Below are 20,170 nucleotides of genomic sequence, written 5' to 3' on the forward strand. Positions count from 1 at the left end.
TCTTCTTCTTCTTCTTCTTCTTCTTCTTCTTCTTCTTCTTCTTCTTCTTCTTCTTCTTCTTCTTCTTCTTCTTCTTCTTCTTCTTTCTTCTTTTTCATCTTCTTTGTCTCTAAGAGGCCCAGGAAAGTGCTGCTGACAGAGGAGAATAAGCAACACACAGGCTATACAGGGATTGACTCATCCCCCAGGGATTGACCAACTGATGCACATTTTTTTCTTCTCTAAAGCATGTTTACTTCAGTAAAGAAAACAAAACTATCACCCCATAGAAATTAAACTTATAAGCAACTTAATAAACTGTTAGGCCTACTATGTCTGATTAAGGTAGAGGAGATTTTCCTCCAAATCTTCCAGACCTACTAAACTAGGTCCCAACACACGCACATACCACACACCGCTGCTGCCATGATCCTTTCAGAGATCATGGGTAGAAAGAGTCATAACTAAGAAACACAAACTGCATAAACCCTTGTATGGAAGGCAAACATAGAAGCCTGGCCTGTCACAATAACATGAGACAGACATGGCATCTGATTGTAGCACAGAAGCAAGCGAGGGTCACACCTTCCAACCATTGTCTTAACGGTCTCCTCAACTGTTGACAGACCTCAGAACTGACAGATTAACCCAGCAGAATTACTGCACCAACTGTCCTTGTCCTTAACTTGTGGTGCCAGTTTAGGGAAGATAAAGTCAGGGAGCGAGTTCCCTTCCACTGTAAATCCCCCAGCACCCTCACTGTGGCTTCTGAGAGGGCCCGGTTGAATTCAGTGCTTCTGAATTAGAATTGACTTAGGAATCAGTCCAAGTTATCATGATCATACCTATTTTTTAATACAATTATGAATGCCCAGTAAGTGTCTGCCACTAGGCGTTGTGTTAGTCCCATCCCCTTTAGTGCTATATCCCAGATGTAAACCATCACTTCTGGAGGTTGATTTTGTAAGGCAGGAACTACCATGCCATTCTTCAGATTAGTTGGGGTGAGCAAAGATGTCAGTTTGGACCCAAGCTACAGTGTCTCCCTACTCACTTTTCCTTGATTGCTTACTGTATTTATTCATCTCTATGGAAAATAAAAGTTATCATACAGAGTATATTGATTGGTGAGTTGGGGCGATGAAAATTTAGGAATTTGCCTGTTCACTTTATCCATTTATGATGAATTTATTTCATCATGAAGGAACAGAGGCTGCAGTTTAAAAAGACTGCTGAATCACAAGGGCTGGACAGAGGAGCAGGGTCAGAACCTAACGGTGTGTTTTACGTCCCAGTCATTCAAACTGCCCCCTTTTTTCCTGGACCATGACTTTTCCTACTGTGCTGAAGATGATAAAAAACAGTCATTCACTAAGGAATGTCAGGGCTCAGTACAGAGTGATAGCATGGGAATTAAAATTCACTGCTAGAAGAGAGAGCAGAGGGGGTTCGTGGGTATACTTTGTGAATTTTACCTTTGCTGGAAAGGATAAGATTTATGGCTTTGTAATTACACAGAAAGCCAAGAGTCCAGCTATCATCTCACTCCATCTCCGTACCACATTGGAATAGCTGTAGCATATCTATGCGCTTGATCACTGATCTGTGGTCCCAGGACTGTGTTGTACCTAAATGACTACTTTGCCGCTTATGTCTCTGATACATGTCTCACCAGAAGCCCCTGAGTGGAGCCTCCCACAGTGTTTGTTCCCACAATGAACTTTCTCCACTTTAGGTTCCATTAAATCATATCATTATGGCTAGTCTGTCTGGCTTATGTGGGTTAACACCAACTACAGGATTCTACTAAAGTTGCCTTTTATTTATGAAATCTCTCACTAGGTACCTCAAACTCAGGGCTTCTTTATTAGACACCCAGGAAAGTTAGCTACATGAGTGGGTAGTTGGATGGATGGTCAGATGATGGTTAGGAACTGGCTTCTTTGAAGATAAAGAACAGACGCCAAGGAACCTCTGAGTCAGTCTCTTTGTAGGGGAGTATTGTTCCTCAGGGCACTACCCAGAATACTAGCATTGCAGGGTGAAGGGAAAAGCGATCTGGGGAGTAAGGTGACATTGCCACTCTTTTCCTCCTTCAGTGCCTCCATTCCTCTGGCTTCTGCTGACTAAAGGGTACAATATATACTTCTGGTCACCAAAGCCAGCCTTAAAGAACTCAAAGTTAACATTTTCCAGATGTACTTTCTCTTCATGTGTCTGACTCCTCTTTCTTGCTGATAAGATTCTGAAGACCCCAATGTTGTAGGAGGCAGAAAGATAAACCCCAGTTCTCTCCTCACAGACCCCTCTTTGATGTCTAGTAAAGCACTTCTCCATTCAATAAAGGAAGAAATATGCAGTAAAAGTAGTCCAAGGATGTTTCCGGACACATGAAAGGAAACGAAACTCTCTTAGCAGGACTGGCAAAGGCTGTGTTTACACTGTTTTCCTCAAAATTGTTCTCCGGTTCTCCTTTTATGTTATTTTCATAGCTACGTGTTAGAATCTTTTGAAGACTCAGCTAGAGAATTTGCTGAGCAAACTGGAGGATGGCTTAGTCACTCAGACGTGGTCTGTATAGTGGCTAGTGCCGTGAAACATGTTGGTTATGTTGCGGAAACATGTTTTTGAACAGTTGCAACTTGGTACATCCTCTACCCTAGACTCTATATCATTAATCATAAGCTTACATGAAAGGCATCCTCCCCAAACCCCTCTCAGTTGGTTTTTCAAGACAGGGTTTCTCTGTGTAACAGCTCTTAGAACATACTCTGTAGACCAGACTGACCTCGAACTCACAAAGTCTGCCTGTCTCTGTCTCCCAAGTGCTGGGATTAAATCATCTCTTAAATTCTTCAGTTAGTCATGTTCCTTCTCATGAAATACTATCCCATTGCTCTGCCCGGCAGGCTCTTAAGATGCTTAGAATGACGAAAGGCACAAATCTGAGTCAGAAAGTCTCCAGTCCCTCAGGGTTCTTGACCTTGGTTTGTCTGATAACGTGACTGCTAAAGTTTGTCAGCATTGTGAGGGCAACTGGGGGTGCGGTAATACCTCAAACCACACTGTAGAGCCCCTTAGAACTTGGGGTGCTGCCCTCCTGACTTTGTGTTGCTCAGTCATGAATCCTGAGGTAGTGTTAATGGTAGAAATTTCTTTGATAGGTTCCAAGGCTGTGTAGCTGCTGATCCTAGAATTCCTAGGAACTGTTGATGTTGATTTCTGTTCCTGCATTTTTCAACAACAGGTGGGAGCCCGTCCTCCAGGAGAGGCCATGGCCTGTCTCTTTATCTTTAATATTTATACTATGACAGATGCATAATAAACATCTGTTGATGATAATTAAAAATAGAATGAAGATTGCTTTCCTTTACGGATTTTCCTTAATTAGAGGAAATCAGACTAAAGGAAGAAATATTAAAAAAAAAAAAAAAAGTCTGTGTGGAGTTGAAGAAGACATGGATTTTAGAGTTCCATCTCCTATCCTCTGAAGTCTCATTTCTTCTCTTACAAGCTGCGTGATTCTGGGTTATTCTTGAATATCTCTACAACTCAATTTCCTAATCTGTAAAACAGGAGGGAGAGGAACTGACTGCAGTGACGGTACAGTACACATACACAACTAGGAGTTTCTTACTCATACCATAAAAACTGAGAGGCTGTTGTTATTGTCTTAGACTCAAGTAAGAGGCAAAGCTTAGTGTGCTGTGGTAGACCTCAGGAAGTGAGTGTTCCTGGGGTGTGAGCACTTGCAGAGTGGTGTTATCTGAAAATTAGGATGAGGGGCCCCATGAACGCCCGGAATGTTGATGGCCCTTCTGTGCTGCCTCGTTTTTATTGTACAATGATCTGTGTAGACTTGGAATTTCTAGGATGAGACCGGAAGCTCAGCCATTATGCTTCTGGTTGAAAATTTGTGCTATAAATTAGGGGAAACCTGAAGAGATGGTGTGTGCTAGTGCAGTGCTGTCTCTGAATCCCTGTCAGCCTCTAGTTTCTGTGAACACATCTTGCCAGCCTTGCAGTCTTACAGCTTTATACTAGGGTGCTATTTTTAGACACAGACACACACACACACACACACACACACACACACACACGGGGCTAGTTCTCCAACACTTGTGGGCAGCACACATCATTTCCTTTCCTTATTGAAAACCAAACTAACAGTTTCTTTCTCCTCCTCCTTCATGAAAGTATTATTCCCTTTATCCTAAGTACACTTGAATTATCTGTCCCCAACAGTTCTATGTTTTTATAAACTAAAATGGAAGGGAAATTCAGGCGGGTGGGAAAGACTGCCTGTCAGCATATTTCAGATTTCTTTGGCTTCCAGGAAGGAGGCAGGGCTTGAGATCCTGTGTGGTTTGAGGACAGAATGAAGCATATGTTTTTATCTGACAGTCAGAACTGAGTCTAAGCTCAGTTACTACATTTTTTTAAAATTTAGCTTTGATAAAATATATTTTGTTCTACAAGATTTGGGGGGATTCAGTAGCATGTATGCCTATCACACAATCCCAAACTCAAGATAGAACTGGACCTCTGTGTCCACATAGTAGTTTGTTTTCTGTTTTTGTTTTTAAATTATATGGCTGGATATGTGCACATTTGTGCAGTTCTCTTGGAGACCAGAAGAGGGTGTCAGATCTCCTGGAGCCGAAGTTAGAACAGGCAGTTGTGAGCCACTTAACATGGGTGCTGGGATCTGAATTCTGGTTCTCTGCAGGAGTACTCAGTTGTAAGCACTGAGTCATCTCTCCAGCTCCTGTGTGGCAGTTTTAGAAATAATAATTCAATAAAATGTCATACTGGGGGCTCCCTGGTTAATTGATTTGTATGTTGGCCTCTACAGTCTAGCTCAGCTAGATTTCCTAGACCTTAGCAAATTCTCACTTATTTAAATAAATGGCACAATAACTATTAATTAAGTACTACATGCTAAACTAAGAACTGGATATAGCTGCAGATGATCCTTAACTTACCATAGTTTGTCAACTTTATAATCATGTGAGGTAATACACACTCAATAGAAAAACTGTACTTTGAAATTTGTTTTTTTCCAAACTAGTGATGGGTATTACACTGGATAGTAGCTGAAGCCACAGCTCTGCCACCTGTGAGCATAAGGCTGAATGACTGACACTTTGCCATGCTGGGTCACTCAACTAGAATGTTTTGAATATCTTCAACTTACAGTGGGTTTGTCAGACATAATTCTGTCATAATAAAGACCTGTCAAAGATCATAGTAAACAGTGTATGTGTCCTGAAATAAGGAATGGGCTACTGTCCTAGAGAATTCCACAAGGTGCTGCTCAGCTGAGGTTTCCCAAAGAGCTAGCAAGACTAAGTTTTAAAAAGACACTCAGTTAAAAAACAAAATAAAACAAAGAAGAAAACGGGTGAATACTGTAGATGGAAGAAGAGCTCCAATGTGCCACCACACCCAGCTAAGCCAGTCCTTTGCCAGTGGAGTTCCCACACACAAGGAACATTAGGGAGGCTTAGAAGTCATATAATTTTTTGAATAATTATAGTGCTATATGTCTTCACATGTAGAAAATAACAAACGTGTTACAGTAGGGGATTCAGTGTATAAAAGAGTACTCCAGCACATAAAAAACTTAGAAATTAGTCCAAACCCTTTCTACAGCTTCAAAAAAAGGTTACAGATATACGGTCTGTACACCATAAGTTATATCACTTGGCTTTTTGCTAGTTATTTATCTAAAGAACAGCCTGTCTTAGAGTTTCTATTGCTGTGAAAAAACACCATGACTATGGCAACTCTTATAAGGAAAACATTTAATTGGGGTGGCTTACAGTTTCGGAGGTTCAGTTCATTATTACCATGGATGGACATCGTGGCATGCAAGTAGACATGGTGCTGGACAAGGACCCGAGACTTAATACATCTTCATCCACAGACAACCAAGAAGTGAACTGAAACACTGGGCATGGCTTAAGCATAGGAGACCTCAAGCCCACCTGCACAGTGAACACACTTCTCCAATAAGGCCACACCTACTCCAACAAAGCCACACCTCCTAGTAGTGACACTCCCCATGAGCTTATGGGGGGCCAATTATATTCACACTACCACACAGTCTCCTCCATATTTGATCTCAGCTTCTCATTTTAAATCTGCTTTCTTCTGTAATGAAATTAACTCATCTTAGAATTGAAAAACAAGCATAAGCAGATAAGTCAACTAATCTGTTCTTTTCCCAAATCTTAGTTGTAGAGAAAATGGACAATGTCACAGATGGCATGGAGACATCTCACCAGACTTACAATGACAAGCTCACTGCAGTGGAAAGTGACCTGAAAAAATTAGGTAAACTACAGCAAGAGAGAGCCATTGAAAGAAGGGCTCCACTGTATGTCATCTGTATGAGTGATAACTATTTTTCAGAATGGTAATGCGTTTAGGGTTTTTATTGCTGCATGCTGTGTCTTTACTTGCCATTTAATTCTAATATTTTCATGAGGGGGCTGGTTTTGATTTTTCGAGACAGGGTTTCTCTGTAGCTTTGGAGCCTGTCCTGGAGCTAGCTCTTGTAGACCAGGCTGGCCTCAAACTTACAGAGATTTGCCTGCCTCTGCCTCCCAAGTGCTGGGATTAAAGGCGTGTGCCACCACTGCCTGGCTGAATATTTCCATTTTTAAAGGTAAGGACTCCCGCCTTGAAAATCTCATGCATCATATAAAATCTGCATCCAATCCTGATGGAAAAGAGCCGTTAAGTAGCATCTACCAGAGGTTCTCTGGTCAACTGCTCAGAAAATACTAATTTGAATTATTTTAAACTGTATAGGCACATTGTTGGGAATTAATTCTCTGTGTAGATCAGGTAGGCCTCAAACTCAGAGATTCTCCTGCCTCTACCTCCAGAATGCTGGCATTAAACTATGCCCACAGACTTAACTTTTTTAAAGCTTCTTATTTATGTGTGCTGGTGTAAAGGTATCAGATCTCCTGGAACTGGAGTTATAGACAGTTGTGAGATACCATGTGGGTGCTGGGGATTGAACCCTGATCCTCTGGATGATCAGCCATTACTCTTAACTGCTAAGCCATCTCTCCAGCCTCATAACTTTTAATGTAAAAGATTCTAGCCTTGTTGAAGGGAGCTGCGGGCTGCGTTCCTGCCACCCAGCTCCCGGCTGCCTGGCTAGCTTATGCCCCGAAATAATTACACAGAAACTGTATTCTTTTATACACTGCTTAGCCCATAGTTCTAGCCTCTTAATGGCTAATTCTCATATCTTGCCTAACCCATATTTAGTAATCTGTGTAGCACCAGTCTTACTGGGAAAGATTCAGCATGTCTGACCTGGCGGCTTGCTTCATCGCGTCTGCCCTGGAGAGGAGAGGCATGGCATCTGCCTCACTTCCTCCCAGCATTCTGTTCTGTTTACTCCACCCACCTATATTCTAACCTATCAGGCCAATTTATTAATTAACCAATGAAATCAACTCAAAACAGAAGACTCCCACATCATAGCCTGTTTGGTCTCTTGATGTTTATTTTCACTTATTAAAAAAGATGAATTTTGGTTTAAATGGTGTTTAAGATTCTATGAATATGATTCTGCTTTTGAAAATTGTCAGTAATTTCTAGCATCCAAGTTATTAAATACCCACTGAGTATAAAGAATTTTGGTAAATCTGTAAGATTGTTTTCTTATAAGTACACCCTGCCTGCTATCCTAGAATCTGGTAAATTGCCCTCTGTCTTTGAAAAAAGTGTCCACCCAAGTTTGTAAGTCCTATGCTGAACCCCTTTGCTGATTCTAAAGCCCCATTTTAAGTAGATTCTCAGTAATATACAGCCTAACCTGCATGTACCACAGATTTTACATCTAAAACACAGTACTACCATTTAAGTATATGGGATCTTTTTAAAAGATTATTTTTATTTTTGTTTGTTTGGTGGGAGGCATATACATGTCACATCATGCATGTAGTGGTCAGAGAACCGATGACTTATGGGCATCTGCTCTCTTCCTCCACTATGTAGGCTCAGGGAACTAATTCAGGTTGTCAGATCTGCCAGTAAATGCCTTTATCCATTGAGCCATCTCTTTGGCTGATATCTGGGTCTCTGGCCTCACCTAAACATCTCTCTACCACCAGTCTAAGTAACAAACATCTCTTATTCCAGGGGACCAAACTGGGAAGAAAGCTATAAGCACCAACTCAGAACTTTCTACCTTCAGATCAGATATTCTGGATCTGCGTCAACAGCTTCAGGAGATCACAGAAAAAACAAGCAAGAACAAAGATACACTGGAGAAGTTACAGGCAAGTGGTGATTCATTGGAGGACAGGCAGAGTCAACTGAAAGAAACTCTGCAGAATAATTCTTTCCTCATCACCACTGTCAACAAAACCCTCCAGGCATATAATGGCTATGTCACAAATCTGCAACAAGATACCAGTGTGCTCCAGGGCAATCTGCAGAACCAAATGTATTCTCAGAGCATGGTTATCATGAACCTCAACAACCTGAACCTGACCCAAGTACAGCAGAGGAACCTTATCACTAATCTGCAGCGCTCTGTGGATGACACAAGCCAAGCCATCCAGCGAATTAAGAATGACTTCCAAAGTTTGCAGCAAGTTTTCCTTCAAGCCAAGAAGGACACCGATTGGCTAAAGGAGAAAGTGCAGAGCATGCAGACATTGGCTGCCAACAACTCTGTCCTGGCCAAAACCAACAATGACACCCTGGAGGAGATGAATAGCCAGCTCAGCTCATTCACAAGTCAGATGGACAACATCACCACTATCTCACAGACCAATGAACAGAACCTGAAAGACCTTCAGGACTTACACAAGGATGCAGAGAACAGGACAACCATCAAGTTCAGCCAACTAGAGGAACGCTTTCAGGTCTTTGAGACAGATATTGTGAATATCATTAGCAATATTAGCTACACAGCCCATCACCTGCGGACGCTGACCAGCAACCTGAATGAAGTCAGGACCACTTGCACAGATACCTTAACTAAACACACTGATGACCTGACCTCCTTGAATAACACACTGGTCAATATCCGTTTAGATTCTGTTTCTCTCAGGACACAGCAAGACATGATGAGGTCAAGGTTAGACACTGAAGTGGCCAACTTATCAGTGATTATGGAAGAGATGAAGCTGGTTGACTCAAAGCATGGTCAGCTCATCAAAAATTTTACAATTCTACAAGGTAAGTGTAAATTTGGGTTTGTGTCAGTTATCTATTGCTGCAAAACAAATTATTCTAAAACTTGACAATTTAAAACAAATATATAATATGTAACAGGTTTTATGGATTGGGAATTCAGAAGCAGCTTCGTAGATTGGTCCTGACTGGTCGTTTTATTTGGGGGTGGTGTGTGTGTTTGCACTTAAGGTGTTAGCTGAGGCGACAGTCATTTGAAGGTTAGGTAGGTGTGGGACATCTACTTCTAACATGTCGTACATGGTCCTCAGCAGGAAACTCAGTTCATCACCAAGTGAATTTTCTTAGTGTTGTCACAATAGGGAAGCTGCCTTTCTGTGAAGTGGTCCAGTGAAGATAGGAAAATGAAAACCACTTTGTAACTTCACCTCAGAAGTCATACACTCTTAGCAGTAGTGCCTGTAATCCCAACACTAAAGAGGCAAAGACAGGAGGAACAGGAGTGAAGGTCTGTATTCTTGTCCACATTAAGAGGGTGAAGCTAGCCTGTGTTACACAACACCTCCTTCTGCCATGTTCCATTCTTGATGTGTAAGTCAGCAGGAGGAGGAGAGCTAAGCTCCATATCTGGAAGGGTGGTGTATATATGTGTGATTAAGTAGTTTATTGTACTAAAGATTTTGGGTTTTCTCAACATCTGAGCTCTTTCAGTGCCTGTATATGTGGAGCTCCTGTGAAAACAAGATTAATTCATTCAGGTCTTCAGGCTACAACTAAGGTATTCCTATTTATACATTTCACCAGTAGAAGGGTAGAAAGATTATTGTTATGCCCAAATCCATGAAATCCCCCAAAAACCAACAAGGAGACCCAGTCCCATATGTAAAAGCAAAGAGTCTTTGTTTTATGTAAGTTTGTAAACTCGATCTCTCCGCATGTCCAATGTATTGGAATAAACGAAGAGCCCAGAGCTCAGTTAGAGCTGGGTTTTTATAGTAGTAAAGGTAGGGGTGAGGGGTTTCTGAGGTCCAGGACCCCTGATTGGCTGGCATTTGTCTAAGGGTGTCCTGGTGAGTGTGTGCTGGCAGGTGATCCTATCTACAGTGGTTGGAACTTGGAACGTTATGCATTTCCTTTGGATGGTCTGTCCTTGGGTGGTGCTCAGGTAATGATCCTTCCTGCTTCAGGGTAAACTACTGAGACTCAGGCCTCTATTAAACTTATCGATAGCCGAGTTCTACTCTAGCAGGTGATAATGGTTAGAAGTAAAGAACTTCCTTTGGGTGGTCTGTTTCTATTTAGCTTATCATGGCTGGTTCCTACAATTGTCACAGTAACTGTGAGTTCACAGAAGATGGAAAAGGTGTCACTACCATAGAAAATGAACTTTACTGTCATCCGGGCATCCATGCTGTAGAAGCAATGACTTGGATCCAGGCTGATTTCCAACAATAACTGCCATCATAGGTTTTAATGCAAAAGTACTACTGGATGCTGTGCTCAATTATCTAAGGCTTACAAAGAAGGCCAGATACTGGATGCTGTGCTCAGTTATCTAAGGCTTATAAAGAAGGCCAGATACTGGATGCTGTGCTCAGTTATCTGAAGCACACAAAGAAGACCAGGTAGATGCTTCCCCTTTGGTAATTTAACAAGAGAATTTTAAAGCCTCCAAAGATGGGTGACAAGTAATCATATTCTTGACTTTTAGAATGGGTATAAAAGGTAGACTTAACACACTATATTTAGTTGGGTCTACTTTTAAGCCTGAGAAAAGTTTAAGAGGGGAATAGAGGAAGATAATTTGTGAGCTTTCAGGAAAGTCGCTATCACAATGAGTCCACTAAAAAAGAGGCAGGTGGCCTAATCTTATTTCCTTACACTGACAGATTAGTTAAACTTGTAGAATGGAAACAACATGTCCGGATTTTACCAAGGCATTGGGCATTGACACTGTTAAGAAAAATGTAGAAAAACAGGTGGATTGCAGCACATTTGGGTGGATACATTGATAGTAATCGTTTTCTGGTTAGATACCTGAGTAAGGTAAAGCCAAACACACAGAACATCTCCCAGTTTCTGTTAGCCAGAGTCTTGGTGCAATGCAGTGGGCCATCTGTTTGGGGCCTTCCCATGCTGCCAGCTCCCTAAGGACTTGTGACTTCATCAGAAACTGTTTTGGGAAGATGTAGATTTCCATGTCACCTCAGGCTCTTGGCACTATTTGTTGTCTTGAACATAAGGGTTGTCATCTGAGGAATACCCTCAGCTCCTGGAAGGTGACATGTTCTTGGCCAGGCAACCATGTCATAATAGCTCAGTTTCTGCAAAGTCAGCAAGAAGCCTGTCTCTGTCTAGTCTGCCAAGATGGAGCCTTTAATGTCATGACCTATTAAGGAAGTGACTTTCTGTCACCTTTGACATGTATTATTGGTTTGAAGCAAGTCCCATAAGTCATACTAAAGAGAAAGTGACACCTAGGGCATGTGTCTTAGGATTTCTGTTGTTATAAAGAGACACCATGACTACAACAACTCTTATAAGGAAAAACATTTAATTGAGGTGGCAGCTTAGAGTTCAGAGGTCCAGTCTATTATCCTGGTAGGCGCATGGTGGCTGCAGACAGATATGGTGCTGGAGAAGTAGCTGAGAGTTCGACATATTGCAGGCAACAGGAAGTGATCTCAGTATTACACTGAGCGAAGCTTAAGCATACATGAGACCTCAAAGCCTTCCTCCACAGTGACGCCCTTCCCTCAGAAGGCCACACCTCCAAATAGTGCCTCTCCCCATGAACTTATGGGGCCAATTGCATTCAAACTACCACAGTATCCATCACTGGTGGTCACCTTAAGGAGCATCTGCCACATTTGTTGAATGATTAACTATAAAAAGCACCTGTTTGTGACAGGTGAGAGAGGGCAGGACCCTTTTCAACAATTCTGTTAGTAACACAAAACTTCCACAGTAAGTAAAGATGATGGAACCACCCAGAACCTGAGCCTGGGAACAGCACCATGTCGGCACCAATGGAACAGAGCCTGTTAGATCTGCTAAGATCCTGCTCTCTGGTAGACAAGACCCAACAGATCCCCACTCTTTTGTGGGGGACAGGATTTAACTATATAGCTCAGGCAAGTCTGAAAGTCTAACCCTCCTCTGTCAGCATAGCTAACTGTGTTCAGTTGCCCTCCAGAACAGCAGTCCCAAGCAGGTACTAAGATAACAAGAGGCAAGCCGGGCGGTGGTGGCGCACCCCTTTAATCCCAGCACTCGGGAGGCAGAGGCAGGTGGATCTCTGTGAGTTCGAGGCCAGCCTGGTCTACAAAGGGAGTTCCAGGACAGGCTCCAAAGCTACAGAGAAACCCTGTCTCGAAAAACCAAAAAATAAATAAATAAATAAATAGTAACAAGAGGCTGAGAAAGCACCCCGATTCTGGATACACGTGCTTCCTTCTACACATGCCCACTTCATCCCATCCGCTTCCTCTTTCCATAAACATGGAGAAGCTGCTAAATTGGTTTATGGTTTATGTGAGTTCTGCCTCTGTGAGTTCAAAATATTTTGATAATTTCCAAGAAAGTCTGTTAACACGCCTTTAATGAGGTCATGTGCTAATAGGTCGGTCAGCCACCTGAAGCACCCTCAACAAGATGCAGAAACTGAAGTGGTACATGTCTATAATCCCAGCATTCAGGAGGCCAAGGTAGTTAGGACTGAATGTTCAAGGCCATCTTAGGCTACATGGAAGACCCTGTATTAAAAAATAAAATAGGGCTGGAGAGATGGCTCAGTGGTTAAGAGCATTGCCTGCTCTTCCAAAGGTCCTGAGTTAATTCCCAGCAACCACATGGTGGCTCACAACCATCTGTAATGAGGTCTGGTGCCCTCTTCTGGCCTACAGGCATACACACAGTAGAACATTGTATACATAATAAATAAATAGATAAATAAATAAATAAATATTAAAAAATATAAAATAACATGATAAAAGGGGAAAAGTAGGTAGTCATATATTGGCCTTTGGCAATAACAGTTATCAACCAAAAGTCTTGTTAAGAAGCCTCTTTTCCTTTGATTACAAATAACATGAAGATTTTTATCCCAGGTTCCATACACAGAGGGCCTTGCATGCACACTGCCGTATTGGAAGTTTCTGCTCTCCCCAGAGCTGTTCCTCTCCAGGTTAGGCCCGGCCCGTAGCATTTGTACCTTCTACATAATCTGATGTTTTCCCCTCAGCCCTCCTGAGATAGTAAAGTTTCATGAGTATGAAATGAGACAGCATTTGAGTACCAAATTGTTTCTCCAGGAACTTTCTCCTCATCTGTGTGCACCTTTCAGTCTTTGAGGGCTCAGTTGAGGTAGGAGCAAGTATGGAGTGAGGTGCCTAGCTTGGGTTAGAAATAGCACCTGTGTGATGGTGGATTCAATTCCTAGGGAAAATTTCCGCTGTGCTATACCGACAGCCAACACATTTCAGTGGCAACAAAACAGTGTTGTGTGCATAAGGAGAGGTCTCACAGCACACAGGGTTAATGTGGCATTGAGTCCATAAGTCCCTCCTGCTGGCTTCTGGAGCCTTACCTGGAGGTGAATCACACTCGGGTACTGGTCATGCTTCTGAGCCTTCAAATAAATGATCCATATTCATAGTTGTATCTCCTTAAGGTGGGAAACATTAGTGTTCTCCTTTTGCAGGAGAGGGGTCTAAAACATAGTAAGCCCAAATAATGGTTCCAACTTCAAACAGCTGGCAAGTGATAGCAGTGCTAGTTCCCAGGCTCAGGCTTCCCCAAATGGTAGCCTGGTACCTATGCTGACTTCAGAGAGCAACATATTTGGCAAGGTTGAAAAGATGAAGAATTTACTTCCAGCAGTTGATTTTTGGATAAGGAGTTGACCCTTGAACTAAGCTCTGCAGGGTAAGTAGCAAGGCTGGAAGATCCGGAAACAATGCCACGTTCAGGGCAGATGGAATATGAGGCCTTAGCTTCTCACAGGGCCTTGCTATTCTCTCCCTCATGCTACACTAACCCTAGCCAGAATGTGTCTTTGGCATCCTTGAGGGAAGCTGGAAGTTTATGAAGCAGATGTTGTCACTTGGTGAGAAACCGTGGGTTAAATATACCCTTCTCTGTGAACAAGAAGTTAGCATGAACTAGAAGTCAACTCTCAAGTTCAGGATGATTCTTCAGAAAGATTGTCAAATAGTATCTATTGCTTTTTTATTATTTATTATTATATTATCATATACTTTTATTATTTTATTTTTGGGATTGTCGTTGTGGTTGTTTTGTTTTGAGACAGGGCCTTGCTACATAGCCCTGGCTGTATTGGAACTCGCTGACCTTTAACTCACAGAGACCTGTGTGCAAGTGCTGGAATTAAAGGCATGTGCCACCATGCCAAACTATCTGTTTTCTTTCGTTTTTAATTTTCACATGTTTTTTCACCTTGGTAAAACTAAGTCAACAGTTGCTTATTACACACTGCTATAGTTTAGATCCAGAATGTTCCCCAGTGGCCTGTGTTTTGAAGGCTTAGTCCTCGCTGTTTTGGGGAAGTGGTAGAATGTTGAAGAGGTAGGGCCTGGCAGGAAGTATTTGTTCACTGGGCACTTGCCCCTGGCCTTGAAGGGATTTTGTTGTGAGATGCCAGTTTTTTTTTAATCTCAGCCATAAAGTAAATCATTTACTCCATAGGTTTCCCAACTTCAATGTGCTACCAGCCAAAGGCCCAAAAGCAAGATATTCATCCAGTTAGTCATGGACCAAACCCTCCAAAACCATAAGCTAAAATAAAATATTTCTTCTTTTTAAGTTGATGATCTCAAGCATTTTGCTATGGTAACAGAAAGTTAACACATAGGTGATTAATAAATTCAGTTAATTACAATCAAAGTAGTTTTTTTATAAGAAGAAAGCTGCATTATTGTATCTTTATTATTTCTACCTAGTCTATCTTCTAGTCTTCTACTAGGGTTCTTTGTTGTGACGGAATCTTACCCTGTGCCCCAGGATGAACTACCCCTGCCTCAGAGTTGTGCTGTCCTGCTTTCGGCCCCCAAGCACTGTGTCACCCTAGGTTCTTAACATCATGTCTCCAAGAATATGGATGACAGACAAAACTTAGGCCTTGTCTCTACTTCATGTCGCACACAAGTTTTGTTGGAAGTCATGTTTAAAACTGGCTCGAGCAAGATCCAGGAGCAGATGGCACTTCTCAAAGTCTGCAATTGATATGCCAAAGCAGAAAGGGGACAGTGATTAAAAAAAAGTCTAATGTCCGAGGATTCAGTATCTTAAAGCCCCTAAGTCTTTGACGTCTGGGAGCCACAAGGTGACAGAGCAAATGAAGCATTGCTCAGACCCTGCTGTTAGTTGTCTGCATGCACTTGGGGAGCTTGTGATAGCTTTGCCTGTATCCTGGCAATTCAACATCTCAAGTCAGAGAACCCACTCAGCCTTGAAACTGCACTCTGCGCTGCCATCCATATGCCTCCACACAATACAACACTCTTGACTCGACATTCAAGTTTCTGAATACATACTCATAAATATTTCCCTTTTTGTTTTGTTTTTTAGTTAGTTTACTTGTTTGTTTTTCATTTTTTGATTTTTTGAGACAGGATTTCTCTGTAGCTTTGGAGCCTGTCCTGGAACTAGCTCTTGTAGACCAGGCTGACCTCGACCTCACAGAGATCCGCCTGCCTCTGCCTCCCGAGTGCTGGGATTAAAAGTGTGCTCCACCACCATCCGGCAATACTTTCTCATTTTATGTGGGAGGGTGGGGGGGAGTAAGAACACATAACATTTAGTTTTTTGTTTATTTATATGTATATATGTGTGCCTGCATACAGGCACAAATGTGCCACAGCTTCCACGGGGAAGTCAGGAATCTGTCCCTGCTCTCTCTCCATCCTGTTGAGGAGGGTTCTCTTTTCCTCTGTGGTCGTGTCATGACTGACTAGTGTGACTGTTAGCCTCTGGGTGATGCACTTGCCTCTCTGCCACTGACATCACTGCACGAAAGCTGTGACTACACGTTCAAGCCACTGCAGCTGCCTTTGAACATGGTTTTCAGAGGTCAAACTCGGGTTGTCAGGCTTGCACAGCTGGCCATTTATAGCCATGTCCCTAGCTCCTTGTTTTATTTTATTTTTATTTCAACAGCTACAGAGGCTGACACTGACACTAGCATCTCAGAGAAAAACATCTCTTGGGCCAATGCTAGTCTTTTAAGTTAGCTTTGGCTCTTTTTATCAATTTTTTAATCAACAAGCAAAGTAAACATCTAGCTTGTCTAGTCATCAAAGTTTATCATATGACTCCTCTTACCAATGGAGCACACATCTTGTAATTCAGCATCTTGGGGGGGTGCCTGCTCCTAGGCAGTTTTTGCAAAGTGAAGGCAGCTGTGATTGAGAACATCACTGTTCTGTGCCTGCCAGTTCGTGCATAATCACAGATACTAAGCTTAATTTTGCTGTAAAACTGTGTGTTGTGGATAAGTGCAGTGCTTTACAAGAAAAGACTTGGTTTTATACTAACCTAGTTGGAAATCCATTGATAGTGAGATTTTTTTTTTTTTTCGAGACAGGGTTTCTCTGTGGCTTTGGAGCCTGTCCTGGAACTAGCTCTTATTAAAGGCAAAAACTTGCACCACATACCCGTATCCACTTCTTTCCTTTGTGTGATTTAGAAACTAGCATCTCTTGGTGTTTTGTGCTGGCTCTGGAACCCATGTCTGATGTCCTCTTGGGGGGAAAAAGTCAGTGTCTTTCTATGTGTGTATTAGTTGAGGACATTCAGCCATGTCCAGTTGGGGAATTGGGGTCATTTAGACTCTATAAACATCCTACCCAGAAATAATAAGCAATAAAAAGCTGCTACCCCATATGAATGAGATCTTAGATTTAGGTATGAGAGACAGAGCTGTGTGCCTTTGGAGCTGGGGAAAACTCAAAAGAAGTCTAACTGAGCTGAGAGATAAGGCTGAAGAGCCACACCATCCTTGCAGATAAACTCATTTCCTGAAGCTTACAAACCCTAGAGTGAGGAGTTGAGAAACTAATCACTGGATGAAAGTTTAGAAAAGAAGGATAATAAAGTGTTACTAAAGTGAGTAGATTTTCTAACAGATCTTCATTTTGTGGATTTCCTGAGGTTTAACATATATTATGAAGGAAACACATGGTTGAGAAGTTATATATTATGTGCCTGTTAAATTAGAACTTTACAATAGTACACCCAATCCAGGGAACTCTCTGGCACCTTCCCCAGTATGAGCCTCTATGATGCCATTTTGCCCAGACAGGCAGGCACTAACTTACTTTAAGGAGATACAGATGGAAGTAAAAGGTCTTTCTAGTCATTCCTCAGTGGCATGGATAATGTGCTCAGAGAAGAAAACTCAGATTGCAGAAGGGATCAGTGGACCCACTCTTAAATGTCAGACTTAGGAAAGCAGGTCTCTACAGCCATTCCATGGATGGACCCAGGATCCACCTAACACATAGGTTGGAAAGTCTTACTTCTTGGAATGAGGTAACACAAGGCAGGTCACCATTACCCAGAAGTCTCTTACTTCCAATGTCTCCTAACACAGAATGATGATGTTAGAATTCTGTGATTTGGCAGTAAGGCAAGTGCATTTGGTAAAAGTCCTAAGTAAAGCTGCCAGATAAAGTGAGGTCTAGAAGGGCTTAGGAAACCAAAGACCAAATTCCTAGAAAAAAAGAGAGAAATGCATGCCTTTTCTGTTAGGGACAAGCATGTTAGTGCCAGTATCATCGTGGATCTTATCAGTGAACACCATTAGGTACATCATAAATGCTGTGAACAGGAAGGGTAGGCTTATTAATTAAAAACAAAAATAAACCAGTACATCATGGACTTAAACCGGCAACAACAGATTTTTTGTCCTCATAGCTCTGCAGTCAAGATCTTGGTGAGGTTGGTTTCTTCCAAGGCCTCTCTCCTTAGACTGCAGATGGCCATCTCCTCCTTGTGTGTTCACCTGGTTATCTCTGTGTCTTAATCTTTTTGTTTTTGTAGGCATGTATGTAGTGTGTGTGTAGTGTATTCACATGTATGCACAGCTATGCACACATATGGAGGCCAGAGGAAGATGTTGGGTGAACTGATTCTTACTCTGTCTTACTCCTTGAAGCTAACAATACATTATAAATAGTAAGCACTCCTTAATGCCTATGTTTATGTGTTAAATATTTTATTGTAGGCTATATAAGCAAATATACCCTCACAACAGACTTCATATATTCGTTTTTATGTTTTAGGTCCTCCTGGTCCCAGGGGTCCAAAAGGCGACAGAGGATCTCAGGGACCACCTGGACCAACTGGCAACAAGGGACAGAAAGGAGAGAAGGGAGAGCCTGGTCCTCCTGGCCCTGCGGGTGAGAGAGGCCCAATTGGACCAGTAGGCCCCCCTGGAGAGCGTGGCAGCAAAGGATCCAAAGGCTCACAGGGCTCCAAAGGATCCCGTGGGTCCCCAGGGAAGCCTGGCCCTCAAGGGCCTAATGGAGACCCAGGTCCACCAGGTCCACCAGGCAAGGATGGACTCCCTGGACCCCAGGGCCCTCCTGGCTTCCAAGGACTGCAGGGTACTGTGGGCGAGCCTGGCGTACCTGGACCTCGGGGACTACCAGGCTTGCCAGGGGTGCCAGGCATACCTGGGCCCAAAGGGCCACCTGGCCCCCCAGGCCCCTTAGGAGCAATGGAACCCTTGGCTCTGCAGAACGTGCCAACTCCAGCATCAGAGACCAATGGTAAGTCCAAATGACCCTTTTCAGCCAGTGTTAGGGAAGAAACAGGGCAGTGTGTATGCTTGGCTAAACTAACCTTCAAGTGTCCCCTAGTTACACTTAGCATCAGGGCCCCTGTGTGTCCCCTTTGATGCCTCACTGCTGTCACTCAGGTCCCGAGTATATGCCCAGATATTATCAGGTCTCTAGTCACTTAGGTAAGCCAGGTCCTCAGAAGACACATGCACCCCAAACACTTCCTTCCAGACATCCTGCACTGGTTACTCTCCGACCATCTTTCTCCCTAGAAACAGACTGTCCATCAGTTAACTCTCCCAGTGTGCACACAATTTTCTTTGGCAATGCCCACACTCAGGTTTTACTTAAGAAGGTGTTGTGGTGCCTTTGCATCCCTTTAAGTCTTTTGCAAAACTCTGTATTAGTTAGGAACTGAGCCTTGTGGGTTGCCATGCTGACCCAGGACTTGAACTTTGGATCTGAACACTTGTATGCACTAGTTTGTAGGCTGTAGCTGATCCAAGACTGGCAATATCAGAGCCGATACCACTTTCTTCATTCTGCCATTATATTTTATTTCTGCCTGGTGCAGAAAAAAAGCAAAAGCCCAGTCAAACCTTTACAGATTGTAATATAGTTTTTACTACTGTGCCCTCTACAGTTTACAGGTCCCGCCCAGGGACGCCAGGCTCCCATTGGCATGACACTGTCCCTTTGGAATCTTAAAACACAGCTGAGGAAATGAAGAGTGCTTTCTGTGTTTTTTAAATCAATTATGTAAAAACTTTGCATTTCTAGGCTGCCCCCCTCACTGGAAGAACTTCACAAATAAATGCTACTATTTTTCGATGGAAAAAGAAATTTTTGAGGATGCTAAGCTTTTCTGTGAAGACAAGTCGTCACATCTTGCTTTCATAAACTCAAGGGAGGAACAGGTATGTTAGCTGCACACTTGGTTGGAAAATATTATAATTTAGAGATCAGTTATACCTGGAAATTGCATGCATCCTAGGGAGTCAAAGAGATCAAAATCCATGGCCTCATAAACAAGGAAGGCTGCAGTTTGCAGGCGTGACTGTGACTAGAGCATAGGCACTGTCAGGATGCTTAAGCCTATGGATATATAGCGCCTCCTGGTGGCTTTCTGGAGAATTTCAGTAGAGTAGAAAAGTGAAGGGGGAGTTGTCACTAGACACATACATACAGGAGAAAGAGGGGGAGAGAGAGAGAGAGAG

General features: G+C 42.6%; 1 protein-coding gene across 1 annotated transcript in view; it reads left to right on the forward strand.

Moving 5' to 3' along the window:
* The window catches only part of Colec12 (collectin subfamily member 12), a 189,332-nt gene that overhangs the window by 161,751 nt on the left and 7,411 nt on the right, over positions 1–20,170 (forward strand). Inside the window, exons 4-7 of the mRNA XM_005355744.3 lie at positions 6,220–6,318; positions 8,149–9,195; positions 18,453–18,941; positions 19,734–19,870. Of these exons, the coding sequence (XP_005355801.1) occupies positions 6,220–6,318; positions 8,149–9,195; positions 18,453–18,941; positions 19,734–19,870 (1,772 nt within the window). The remainder of the gene's footprint in view (positions 1–6,219; positions 6,319–8,148; positions 9,196–18,452; positions 18,942–19,733; positions 19,871–20,170) is intronic.

Source organism: Microtus ochrogaster, chromosome 18 (genome assembly GCF_000317375.1).
Source record: "Microtus ochrogaster isolate Prairie Vole_2 chromosome 18, MicOch1.0, whole genome shotgun sequence".
In the NCBI taxonomy this organism is placed as follows: domain Eukaryota; kingdom Metazoa; phylum Chordata; class Mammalia; order Rodentia; family Cricetidae; genus Microtus; species Microtus ochrogaster.